This window comes from Tachysurus vachellii, chromosome 1, assembly GCF_030014155.1.
Source record: "Tachysurus vachellii isolate PV-2020 chromosome 1, HZAU_Pvac_v1, whole genome shotgun sequence".
In the NCBI taxonomy this organism is placed as follows: domain Eukaryota; kingdom Metazoa; phylum Chordata; class Actinopteri; order Siluriformes; family Bagridae; genus Tachysurus; species Tachysurus vachellii.
The window spans coordinates 14,704,971-14,718,851 of NC_083460.1; the positions used below are offsets into that span (position 1 = coordinate 14,704,971).

Below are 13,881 nucleotides of genomic sequence, written 5' to 3' on the forward strand. Positions count from 1 at the left end.
ATCCAGCAAGCAGAGGTGGGATAGAGAATTCTGAAGGAATCTTTGCTTGTAATTGGTTAGAGACCCTTTGATTGATAGGTGAAGGCTATTCATCCTTCCCATAGAGGCTGTGTCATCATAATTCAGCATAATTCAACTGTACAATATTCAGTAACACTAGCAATACACCCTGGATAGAACGCCACTGTTTAGAAGGTACTTTTTCGGAGGTAGGATGAACCTAGAGAATCCGGAGGATCCAACAGAGAGGCATGAAGAACTTGAGAAAACACCACGCTGACAGTAACCCGAGCTCAGGATCAAACCTGGGTACCCAGAGTTGTGAGGTGACAACGAAACCCACTGCGCAAACACGCCACTCTACCAAGGTGCTTGGCACCAATAATCACTGCTCATAGCTTTATTTAGACCTCAGTGGTCACTGAAGGAAAAAAACTCACCTGCTGTGATACAAGGAAGTGTGAAAATCAGACTTTGAAAGTTGAACCAATCACATGGTTTTGCATATTTACATACACAGTTCCTGTGGTGGGGTGTGTTTTACTCACGTTATGATGAGACGCAACTGATGTGTGTGTGTGTGTGATGATGATGTTCATGATGATGTAAAAAGCAGTAACGAGGTGGCGAGGTGTGAGTTTTGGCAGGATAGTCCTCACCCACTGCTACTGTGCTCTGATTCAGAGCCTGGGAGAAATTTGGGTAGGCGGGATCCCTCCATCACTCTCTATCTCTCTATCTATCCCTCTCCTCACTCCAACGCATTCTCTCTCTCGCTCTCTCTCACCCTCTCTACCTGTTTCTTCACACATGCAGCTCAGAAGCTCCTTGATCGCCACGTCTGACTCATCCTCAAGTCACGTTTGTGTCCTTCCACCTCGGCCCTGCCTCTGCATCTCTCGTGGGAGCGACATCCTCATCTGCGCTCGCAACTTCTCCGTCATCGACAACAACATGAGTAATGGCTTCACTAAACTCGCTCATCGACTTCAGCATCTCAAACGCGTGCCGTGTTAGTCTCAGTCTCATCTCTGATCTACAGTAATGACTAATTTAGCTTCATCGAAAAATAAATAAAACGCAAACTAAACACAGACGATGACTAAGCTGATACAGAACTTAGCTAATCGCTAACTCTCAGACGATCTGCGTATGACGATGTCGTCGTCAGCTGGTGGGGAATCACTCCCTCTCAGAGCGCTCAGAGTCAGAGGCGGGAGTGAGGGAACCCTCTCCATGACTGCCGTGACTAAACGTGAACAACCTCCTTCGGCTACTGAATCACACGGCACATGGTAGCTATTTCTGATTGCTGCGTGTTTTCATGACAGCTCGACATGTGCGCTCGAGCTGATCGTGCTGTCAGATCAGACATTTCTTTTCTTTCTTTTTTTTAAAGCAGTAATAAGTTCAACTTGTACTGCCAAAGGATAAAGTGTGCAAAAGTGAATTGATTTTTTAACAGTTAACACTTTCATAAATTTGATCACAGAGAATTCCTTATGATCTCTTGTTCCTCGGATAAAGAAAATTACAGATGGTTTATTATATCATAATAACTCTAGATGGCATATTACAATCCAGATTACTTCTTTAACCTGGCCTATTCCGAATTATTGTATGTTTTATGTCATTCCTATAAATACTTTTTAAAACAGAAAACCGAATCTCTCCATCCATCAAAATACTTAAGATAAAAAAACATTTTCATAAATAATCTCAAATCTCTTCCAACACCATAGCCACATATTTATCTATATTTATTCAAACACAGAATTGAAAGTCTTTGTGCTTCATGTACTTCAAGGACAGTTAAATCAAATCAGTTCATTTCTCAGTAGGTGGAAATGTATTTCTTGTAAATGCACATAAACTATAGATGTAGAAGGCAGACATTAGATTAAACAACACTGAAGTAATCCTTTAAATAAACTTGTTTCCCTCTCGCTCACTTCTGTAAATGTCTCCATCTGGTGGTGGATTGCGTTAAGAACAGCATTAAATAATTGAATAATTATTTAATATTTAATTAATAATTTAAGTAAATTTTACAAACAAATCCTATTTTGTGTTTTTACTTCAAAACGTCATGTTTAATTCAATAATCTACTTGAGGTTTCATTTTAATTTATTGTGCTTAAATAAATGGAACTGTTCTAGTAATATTTACATAGTTGTTTGTCATCTAATGAACTAATGCAAAAAAATAGTAAAACTTACTCCACGAGGTCAGGTAATCTTTGCGCATGCGCTCTTTGTCCCGAAGTGGCATGCAGAGACAAGCAACGTAAAATTTTCGAAAATCTTTTTTGAAGAATGAAGTGATTTTTTTTACACTGTAAGTCATGAAATATTTGTTTATTGGTCAATTTCGTTATGTTTTTAGAAACGCATAGAGCTGTGAAGCTGTCTGTCGTCCTTATTGCTTAACGAGTTAACTGTTAATATAACGTTAGTTTGCTAATTAGCACAAACATCCGTTATTAGCAAACGGCATCTGTGTCAAAAACAAACCGTCTTGTGTTTTACATGTAAACTACAAGCTAAAGTGAACTTTGTCTTATTGATAAAATCCATAAACATTTGATGCGTTTTAATCAAGTTAAACAGAGATTATACTCCCCATTGGACCTCATTATATCAGTATATTTGTTCAAATCTCTTAAATAAAAAATCATTTTCTAAGATTAACATTTCTATGTTCCACATATTGCACTTACCATTCAAGCTCATGTAAGATAAGTGCAATACTGCAGTATTACACAGATTTCTATAGATATACATACATATACACACACAACCACCGAGACACACACACACAGCTCAAACACACTAATTTACATTAAACAAGTGTCTAAAACCTTTTACAGTACTGTAGCTTTGCAGGTAGTTTATAAGTGTCTTGCAGACACAGTTCTTATGAATTTAATGGATTTAACAGATTTAATGATGGAGAGACTCTGTGTGGGAGACTCAAATCACTTCCAATACCATAGCCACATATTTATCTATATTTATTTAAACACTGAAAACTGCACAAAATACAACTACAATTAATAAGCAATGAATGATTGCAATAAGCACTTTGATTACTTTCACAGCACGTCCTGAACTGTTATTCCACTCAAGTGCATTTTCAAAATTAAGTATTAAATGGCATATTTTGATCTATTTATAGTAACGGATGAAACAAGTATATTATACTTGTAATGTCACTTATGTTTCAGCAGCTATAAAAAGTGTTTTACATATTTACATATAGTCGCTTATAGAAAGCACACAGATGCACCCGCTTCTTCATGGCATTATTTTAAACTAATATCCGTTCACTAGATCTGTGGATTCATTTGTACTGAGAAAACGAGACAGTTGTTTAATTCGGTCGATAAATGCTTGAAATGTGATCGTCACAAATTCTTGAGAATGAAGTTTTAAAGCAAGAAGGAGTAATGCAAGAGAAAAAAATAGATTAATTTACTTCAAACTACATTAACTCATTATACAACCTTTGGGCTTAATTTGCAAATACATTTAAGCAAAAGACTCATAAAAGCATTCTGTGAAAGTCTTCGTGCTTTATGTACAGAGTCAAAGTCGAGGACAACTATATAAAATCAGTTCATTTCTCAGTAGGTGGAAATTTATTTATTTTTCTTGTAATTGCACATAAACTGTAGATGAAAAAAAAAAAAAAAAAAAAACCCACAGAGAATGCGGTAACCAAGTGCTCAACAACAGTGTTAAGATGTCAGATGATATCATGCATTTTTTTCCAGATCTAGTGAAAACACAATAGCTGTCTTGCTTTTCTAATGAGCGATCCACTGTGTGGTATTTGACAGAAGCAACTATGAGCAGGGATGTTTCTATTTAAATTAACATGTTTTTCATTCATCCTTTATATACATTTTCCCTAAGGATATTCATCATATTCTATATATTAATTCTGCTCATTTCAGTCAGCAAAATTCAAAAATATGGATCGTTAGCTGCGTAATCCAAAAACCCACCTTCAAATTTGAACTGAGCAACAGCTAGCAACTTCCCTCTCCGTTAAAAAAGAACATTTACAAGGGTCTTGCTCAGGGGCCCAGAGGTTGCAGCTTGGTGGACCTGGGATTCGAACTCAGGATCTTCCAATCAGTGATCCACTGAGCTACCACATCCCACAAAAAAACAGAAAAAAAACAACACCTCTTTAATCTCTCTATCTATGCAGCACACAACAACCTGAGATACAGAGGGAAGGTCACATGACCAGCCCCGATCCGACCCGACCCAAACTAAACCAGACCTCATTATATTTCCTTCTCGCTCAGTTCTGTAAATGTCACCCTCTGGTGGTGGATTACGTTTAGAACGGCATGCCACCTCCGATGTAACGTGCCACCTGCTCCTCTGTACTCTCCTCTTTCTCGCTCCCTCGTTCTTTATTCCAGTCCTTTAGTCCCTCAGGGAGTGACGTGTCCTCGTCCAGTCCTCCTGTGCCCTCCACAAATGCCTCGTACGTTGACTTCTCAACGAACGGCCGCTGGCCCAGAAGTTCCACCATGTCGCTCTTATTCAACACCTCCTTTTCCAGAAGGCGCAGCGCCACCTGGTGGATAACACATTTAGGATGTTATGTACAGCAATTAATAAGAAAGTATGCAGGTATTTTTTTCTAGTGTCTAAATTTGGACTAAAACAGAGACCTTTTTTTTCTCTCCCAAGTGCCTGGTTTTACTGTAAACCCTGTACACACACACACCATCTGTCTGACCATGATGTTTTTACATGTTACATGAAAATGTTTTTGATCACTTTCTCATCAATAAAATGTTTTGTAAATTCTTAGCTTTTTTTTTTTTTTTTAATTTCTGACTAGTTTTCAGTAAGATCCCTCTATGAAATATATTCAACTGATGCTAACTGTATACTTTTGGATCCCCTAAAAAAATCACATTGAAATAGAAAAAAATGTGTATATGTAGTACTGTATATTTTATTCGAGTCTGATTACTGTGAATATTTCAGTGTTGGATCTGTCAAAGAAATTGGACAATGGATGTCCTGTACATATCACACTGAAAATAAAAATGAAAAGAACTGAAAGTTACAGAACAAGCCTTGTACCTTCTCCACATCTGCCTTCTTCTCTGTTAGCAGCACCTTTGTGCGCTCGTAGGCGCTATTAATGAGATCCCGCACCTCAGAATCTATCAGACGTGCCGTCGCCTCGCTGTACGGCTTATCCAGAACCAGATCTCCCTGCCGAGGAAGATCGAACGACACCTGACCCACCTTCTCACTCATCCCAAACTGCACTATCTGTGGAGGAAAGTGCACATCAGATACTATTAGCTTGTCTTGTAATAGATAATTGAATTGACTGGATTGTGTCACCATTTTGGATAAAAAGAGTCTGCCAACAGAAGGAATATACATGTAAATTTGAAACGATATAAATACTCTCTCGATCAATCTTGGGTTGTTTCATCTACATGAGGATCAAAATGATGTAATAGAGCAGACCCAAAACTGTCCTTGGGAAAGTAAAGATGTTGAACGTCTCAGAAACAAGAAATTAATAATTGCATCGTATATTTATACACTTGGCATTTCCACAAGAAAGAAATGCTCTTAAATGAGAGAAAAAAGAGAGAAATCCTTTACTAGAAATTTAGTCCTAACATGATAAAAGCCGCCCACCTGTGCGTACGCGCTCTGCGTCACCTTCCTCAGGTCGTCCTGTGCTCCAGTGGTGATGCGACCAAAGAATATCTCCTCAGCGATTCGGCCCCCGAGCGTCATGCACATCCGGTCCAACAGCTGCTCCTTGGTGTAGAGGTACTGCTCTTTTGGGAGGTACTGAGCGTAGCCCAAACCTTTACCTCGTGGGATAATGGACACCTGAAAAGACATCAGCATTTGCAAAGGATCATGATTGGCTCAGTAAACACTCAGTATAAATCCTAAAAGGCTTTTTACTAGAAGAAGAGGACAGGGGGTGAGAAGGATATTTATTGGTACCTTTAACAGAGGGTCTGCATGCTCCAGGTACCACCCAGCTACGGCGTGTCCTGCCTCATGGTATGCTACGGTCTTTTTCTCCTCAGGCTGTAACACCTGTGTCTTCTTTTCTAAGCCTAAACACACAAAACAGCATGTGAAGACTCAGTACCAAGGATACCAATTTTATTCCTAGTGTATTGTTATGTTACGTTACATTACATGACAGGCCTTCGGACTGCGTTTGGTTATGTTTACACGCTCACCTCCGATCACACGCTCGATAGCCTGCTCAAAATGTTTCTCTGTGATGTCGTCAGAGAGGTGTCGAGCTGCGATCAACGCCGCCTCGTTACACACGTTAGCAATATCAGCACCTAGCAACAGGAAAAATAAATACATAAATAAAAAATACCATGTGCCCTCTTGCTTAGCATGCTTACTGAAACTTTTTTTATACCCTGGTCCATGGGTGTAAATCCCGGGGGGGATGGAGGGGACATGTCCCCCCATCCGAGGATTGTCCCCCCAAAAAAATTATTTAAAAAAAAATCGCACTCTATCGTAAAAAATATGTATATATAAAAAGTATGTAAACCTAAATAATTGTACAAGTACAAAAATAAAACGCAAAAAATGCATTTAGAAACAGTTGAGTTCCCCCTCCCCTTCCTCACATGGTTTTGACCCACTGCCTGCTTTCCCAGTTCATCTCACCTACTCTCCACACACGAGTCAGGTGTGTGGCTGCGGCTCAATTAACGTTGAACTCCATTAAGTAGGGTATTTTATTCACTTTCAATAAAGCGATTCTCTTTAATGTAGTTGATGCAGACTCATTCATAAATTAGTTGCGGTAAAAATGCTGATTACCGATGTAATTTTCCATAAATCTGCTATTTTAGTGATTAAAATATTACTTATCTAGTTAACATTAGCTTGTTTACAATAGCTTGTTGCATAGTGCACTGCAACTAACACTCCAAAGCCGTTTCCCATGCATTGTTTTATTTGGGACGACTTGGCATAATGTTAACTTAACATTAATGGCCACAATTAGCATATTATTTAGCAGTGCATTTACTAAATGAGCACTGTGCTACGTCCGAACTGACCCCACTGTATTTTTTTGTATAATCAATTTCTATTCTGTTCTTAAGTGTCTTAATTTAAATAAATTTTAAACCTTCTTTTTTAATTCCTTGTTTTTATTGTTGTGATTATTTTTTTATGATAGTGTTTTACTTTCTTTTGAAATTACCATTGACTCTATTATTGACTGTATTATTTGTGTCCCCTTCAAAAGTTGCTCATGAGAAATTTTATATTTATTGTTTTATATTATATGTAGCATATTAATAATATGCTAATTGTGGCCGTTAATGTTAAGTTAACATTATGCCAAGTCGTCCCAAATAAAACAATGCATGGGAAACGGCTTTGGAGTGTTAGTTGCAGTGCACTATGCAACAAGCTATTGTAAACAAGCTAATGTTAACTAGATAAGTAATATTTTAATCACTAAAATAGCAGATTTATGGAAAATTACATCGGTAATCAGCATTTTTGCCACAACTAATTTATGAATGAATAAAAATGAAATGAAATTTACACCCATGCACTGGTCATACACTTGGACACAAGGCTACCTGAGAAGCCAGGTGTAAGGGCAGCCATCTTCCTCGCTAGATTGTCCTTGTTTAATTCTGCGTTCAGCTTCAGCGGTCTTAGATGGACTTTAAATATCGATGCTCTGCCTTTGATATCTGGAGGGCCTGCATATAACAGTGGAAAAACAAAACGTGGTTATTAAGGTGTTGTTTTACTGATATGACAAAAATATCACAAATATAACAGAGGAGTCTGAACTGAATTATACACCGATATAAATCTGCCTGTCGAAGCGGCCAGGTCTCATCAGTGCTGGATCCAGGATGTCTGGTCTGTTCGTACCAGCCAGAACCACAACGTTGGTTGCAGTGTTAAAACCTGAAAGTGAAAGAATATCTGACTGAGTAAGCACAGTGTTCACAGATGATCTTGTTAATAACGAGCATCAGACACGCACCGTCCATCTCCACGAGTAGCTGGTTGAGTGTGTTCTCCTGCTCGCTCTGCCCTCCGAAACTGCCCCTGCCTCTTTTTCTCCCCACCGCGTCGATTTCGTCTATGAAGAGGATGCAGGGAGCATTCTTGCGTGCCAGAACGAAAAGGTCTCGAACCTGACACACAATAAATACAAAGTAAAATAGAACGATACACGAAAATATATTTTTAAAAACTCATTTTGATTTTGGAAAACTTCCTATAACGTCAAAAGACTTTTTAAATACATAAAAGCTTCTCTTACACCAATTACAATGAGCACAGATATTAAAATAGATATCATGTCAGTGTGAGGTCACTTACCCTGGCTGGACCGACACCCACGAACATCTCTAGGAATTCGGAGCCATTAACGGTGATAAAAGGGACGTTTGCTTCGCCTGCAGTTGCCTTCGCTAACAGGGTCTTCCCGGTACCGGGAGGTCCGGTCAGAATGGCACCCTAAAACAAAACACAGTGACTTTTACTCAGATAGTCGTTAAAGGAATACGTTAACTTGGCTACAGAGACGCCAAAACGCGCTAACGGGAAAATAGACCAGAAGCAAATGCAAATGTATTTCTCCTTTTTTTTTTGCTTTATTATTTTATTCAGGTTCAGTCTGATGACCCAAAGAAGTCAAAAATGATAAAGAATACGGCTGAACCCTACAGTAGGTGTTATGGGACCTCTGTGTTAACTAGTCACTACTATGTAACAGCACTGTACATTGATTTAGATATTTTTATTTTTTATTTATTTTTATTTTTATTTTTTTATAATGACATGATTATCTAAGGTACAAAAGAGAATTCAACCCAAGGTCAGTTTGGTACCTTAGGGATTTTGGCACCAAGGTCCTGGTACTGCTTGGGGTTCTTTAGGAAGTTAACAAACTCCATGATCTCCAGCTTGGCCTCCTCGCACCCAGCCACGTCCTTGAATTTGATGTCGATCTCATCACGCAGCACTTTTGCGGTGGTCTCGCTGACACTAAACAGGCCACCCATGCCCCTGCCAGGCCGCCCAGTGCCCGCAGGCCCTCGCCGTAGCATGAAGAGCAGGAATCCGATGATGAGCACGGTGGGAAGCAGGCTGAGCAGGAAGGATCTGGAGAGAAAAAAATGTAACTTTTCACCTTTATATTCACATACTTCTGTAATAACATGACGCTATCATAACTAATTATTATCCCACAGTGTTGAGAAATTTTCCATTCTGACTGGTCAATATGTGTTCGTTCACTTTCTGCAGTTTTAAGAAGATTGTGCTTTATTCCTGACATAATGTATAAATATAAAATCAACTGTGTTAAAGTCACAAGGTTACCCATCGCTCTCAGTGGAGTAAACCACAGGCAGTCTTTTCTCCCCTTCGATACCCAGCTCCATCTGAGCCGTCTCTAGGTTCCGCTCAAACGTGTCCACGCTGCCGATGTTTAACCACACATATTTCTTAAAGAAAGAAAGATTTTTATTTATTTTTGCTGCATCAATTGACTATTGTTTAATCATATAATGCAGATTAAACCGTGCCAATAAACTAAGCTTCATTCACAACACTGTAAACTTTCACTGTCCACAATGTTAAGCTTTTAAACTTAAGCTTTGTGATTTGCAAGACAGAATGATTTCTAAAAGTTTTACAAAAATTAAATAAATTAAACAATTTACTGAGGTTTAAAGATACTTTAATATACTGAAATAAACTGTTACACCAAAACAAAAGAAACTCTAAAAACAAAGTACATCACTATTTTCAACATAACATTAGAGTTGGTATTTGTCAGGGGAAAAAAAATGTTGGTATAGATATTACATAGTATTTATTAATCTATTAGATTTGTTTTTAAAAAGGCCACAACATTTAAAAAATCCAGTAAAGCATCTTATTTCAAGAAAGAAACAAAACATCCAAAAATAATTCTGAAGACATTTCTAAACTCTATGACAAACAAGTCTTTGAATTTTTTTCTCCTCTGAATAAAAACTCACCCCAGCAGTTTCCGCTTGTCCTGGAGTGAGTATAACTTTCACAAAGCGCTTGTTCACAACCTCTAACCTGTCGACCTGCAGGAGCCCGAATCAGAAAATTAGATTACACGACTTTATCCGTCATGTAAAGCAGTAACATTACGAGGAGTAGGAAAGAAAATATGCAATACAAACTCACGACTCCTTTAGCCAGGTAGCTATTAACAAAGTCCTTCCAGGTGACTTCTTTTCCTGTATCCCAGAAATAGTAATAAGCCACTGCTGCCCAAAAAGCCGCAGAAATAAGTACGTACATCCGGAAGTCCTTGTCGTCCCATGGAATATCCCCCTATAGCAGAACAGTATGAGGATGAAGAGTGAAAAAGGTGGATGGTGTGATGACATACAGTATAACACATGGTCAGTTAACCTGTGCTCAAATCTGATTGGTCAGAAAGGGATGATTGATGTCCTATAACAGCAGCTTTGACGTTACGCTTATGCTCATTTACAGATGTGGTGAAGTTTTTTGAGAAGGTATGATGGTGATAATTTAACATTTACTATACGAACACACCTTTTGGGCACGATTGAACCAGTTGTTTTCATCCTTCTTTCCTCCCTTTTTACCTCCTCCCCCACCAGCACCTCCTCCACCTTCTGACTTCCCAGAGTTCTTCTGCGCATTGTTCGGCTTGGCCTCTAGATTTAAGCCGAGAAACAAAATATGTGACTAAACTGCACATACAATTTCATACCTAGATGGAAATATTTCTGCTCCGGTTTAAAAAAAAAAAAAAAAAAAAAAAGGACACGTCACCTTGGGCTTCTGCGTTGGGAGGTTTGGACTCGCCATTTTTCGGGAAGTATTTTTCAAATCCTTTCAGAAAATATGATACAAGGGGAAAACAAAAGACCAAACCCAGGCATGTGAGAAACTTTCCCATTTATAAATTGAATAGACACTTTTTCTTGAATGAATGAATGAATGAATGAATAAATAAATAAATAAATAAATAAATAAGCATGTATATAAGGCCTAGAATTTAAGGTTTCCAGCCAGCATTAATCTCTGAACTTTCCCTGTCCCTAATAAGAACATCTACATGTTTAATTTTAATGTATAGAACACACCTTTCGGAGGCTTTGAGCATAACCTTCTGTACGTGTCCAAAACCCGAGAAAGCAGCGCTCGATTCTGCAGGGCCTCAGTCTGTGTAGATACCTGAGTGGGAAAAAATGCAAATATACGGACCTTGTTCATCTTTCACTAAAGTGTTCCACAGGATTTGCAAAACTTTCATAAATGCTCATTTTCTCCCTAATTGTGTAACGTGCAAACTGTTCCTGACGCAGCTCATTTACATTTAGTGACGCCCACAAAACTCCATAAAAGGTCATGAGAGCAGAGAGCTAGAAGCTGAAATGAACAATCAGAGTAAAACCTGAACGGCTGATGGGGACGTTACGAAAGATTTACACATACATTTGTTTGAATGATAAATGAGATAAATTCGTTTATTTATTTATTTAATTATTAATTATGGACAAAAAAACGACTATGTATATATTAGTCACAAAAGGTAAATATGTAGAATTTTAATATTTAATATCTGAAAAATGAATTGAATTTTTTATCTGAATGAGGTGTTAATATATAAAGAATAATTAGTGGAAATACTCAAAAATGCCTGAGCAATAAACAATAAGTATTTTAACCAACACTTTTTTGAGCAAACGTAACACACAAATGAGTAATAAACAATATGACTTGTACTATTTTTGTTTGCCCTGTCTTCTATGTACGTATGTACCAAGAGCACCTTAAAAACCAAAACAAATTAATCCCTTGTTTTACTGCACAAACTTGGCGAATAAAACCGATTCTGATAAACTGCAATATCATAACTGCACGAAATGTCCCACCCGTATTCGCACTAACCACGCCTCCTGTGCATTCATTGGATCAACTTCTATACTGACCGAGACAGTCAGGCAAAACGACGAATCTGAAAGCTTGATGCTATGTTATTGACCAATCCCCGCTTAACAGGACGTATTTCTCGATATATGGGTGGGGGAAAAAATAGAAATGACATCTAGCATTGCTAGCAACCGGCTAACACCCTTTTAACCCAAAAGCAGCAATGTCGTTTAACCTAAACGCTTTATATGGCATATTAAGCAACAATCACGAGAACAAAACCCATAGGTAAATGATATGAATGCTGATGTTTTAAGTGTACTATTAAAGTTGTAGCAAATACTTGCTAGTAAGTGCAAATCTGAGGCGAAACCACCCAATGTCCCCTATATAAACACACTACATGGGTTATGACTGTAACAGAGTAGGCAGCCTATCTAGAGCACTAGGTATTAAACAGGAAGGCGTTTGAGACGCGTCCCATGTCACTGATTTTTGCACCTTACCAGTCGCGCTGCCTTTAGTGACCTTAAATCAGGCTGAACAACTCTGTACAGATTCCTGCAGCCTCTGTAGAGGTGGAGATATCTGTGTGCCATGTCAGTACTGAGCGCACAGAGCTAAAATAAACAAAAATAGATTTTATAGAGGAACCTATGTCGCCATCCTACAACACATTCGGTTACAACGCATTGCACTTCCGGTTCGTGTTCGAGTTGACACCATAGATATCTATACACTAGATGTCGCATTGGGGTCCTAAAAAATGCGTCAAAACCGCCGCCATCTTTGTACGGTGCTCCTTTACCTCAAATGCATGGACGATGCCGGACGTGCTGCGTTTGGTTGTTCAAACGAAAGAAATCTAAAAAACCAGACAGCAAGGGATTACTTTTCACAAGTGAGAATGTGTTTTATGATATTGAATGCTAGGAAATTATATTTCTTGTTCTGTTGGTTTGTTTTAGTCCTTGGTTAATGACCGCAGCTAATCCATGCTAGTTACCCTTTAGTTTTTGACAGTTAGGAAAACAGACAATGTTTGTAGATTCCGAAGCTCTTAATAAGGACATTAAAAATTGAGCCATGCTTTTTTGCTTAAAGGTGAAAAGACCCAACTTTATGTATGTTCTGTAAGATTCCCTTATCTGTCAAACATATGTTATTAGATTGTCCTGGACTTAACACAAGTAGAATGTTCTTTTATCAAGTTACTTCACTTAAGGACATTTAATGACATTATGCCTGAAAAGGTTTTGGATTTTTTTTTATCGTATGTTAATTAAAATAAAAAAATTGTATAATACGACTTGCTGTTTATATTTGTTTTGCTTTTATTGCATTTATATGATATTTGTGTTTTTGTAATTGAATTTTGCCATGAAAATAGCTTTTAATTGCTGATATAGCATTAAATAAAATGATCTGAATCTGAATCTGTTTGTAGATTCCCAAGTGATAAACAGAGACGAGTTTTTTTTTTTTTTTTTTTTTTTTGGTTTATGTGACTTTAGTACATACTTATTTAATGTGGCAAAAGTATTGCAGGAAAAGAATAAATAAAAGATTGAACAGTCTTTGGCACCTCAGCTATCTAACTTTCACATTATGTTCTCAAATTTGTGATTTGCTTCCACCTGCAAATTGCTTTGTGTATCATATTTAATAAACCAATACAATTTAAATGTTTAAATGAACATGTATAGTCACACCATTGTAGCAGTGTTACATGCAGTAGGATATAAGGTAAGTAGTGATCGTTCATTTGAAGTTTACTCAAGTGGAAGAATGTAACTAATAAACTTACACCTATTAGCACTATGTATTATATTGTGAAAAAGTAGATTATCTTAATATCAAAACCTTAAATTTTCTCTGGACTTAATGATAAATACATGTCTGACCTTT

General features: G+C 37.7%; 1 protein-coding gene across 1 annotated transcript; it reads right to left on the reverse strand.

Annotated features, from left to right (window-relative positions):
- Nucleotides 1–3,156: 3,156 nt before the first annotated feature.
- afg3l2 (AFG3-like AAA ATPase 2) lies at nt 3,157–12,674 on the reverse strand. Its single transcript, XM_060873895.1, has 17 exons — nt 12,480–12,674; nt 11,184–11,274; nt 10,870–10,929; nt 10,627–10,751; nt 10,249–10,398; nt 10,071–10,145; nt 9,406–9,530; nt 8,913–9,186; nt 8,401–8,538; nt 8,060–8,213; nt 7,873–7,980; nt 7,641–7,766; nt 6,258–6,368; nt 6,013–6,128; nt 5,692–5,892; nt 5,116–5,310; nt 3,157–4,597 (listed from the first exon to the last, which is right to left on the reverse strand). The coding sequence occupies exons 1-17, from the start codon at nt 12,570–12,572 to the stop codon at nt 4,355–4,357; spliced, it is 2,385 nt and encodes a 794-aa protein (XP_060729878.1). The 5' UTR covers nt 12,573–12,674; the 3' UTR covers nt 3,157–4,354.
- Nucleotides 12,675–13,881: the final 1,207 nt, after the last annotated feature.

What these genes read in the sequence shown, in the direction of transcription:
- afg3l2 (XM_060873895.1), bottom strand. Translation starts at nt 12,572, where the DNA reads ATGGCACACAGATATCTCCACCTCTACAGAGGCTGCAGGAATCTGTAC. An exon ending in ATGCTCAAAGCCTCCGAAAG is followed by an intron (nt 10,930 to 11,183) that starts GTGTGTTCTATA and finishes ATTTTCTGAAAG; the next exon opens with GATTTGAAAAATACTTCCCG. An exon ending in TACTCCACTGAGAGCGATGG is followed by an intron (nt 9,187 to 9,405) that starts GTAACCTTGTGA and finishes TTTTCTCTCCAG; the next exon opens with ATCCTTCCTGCTCAGCCTGC.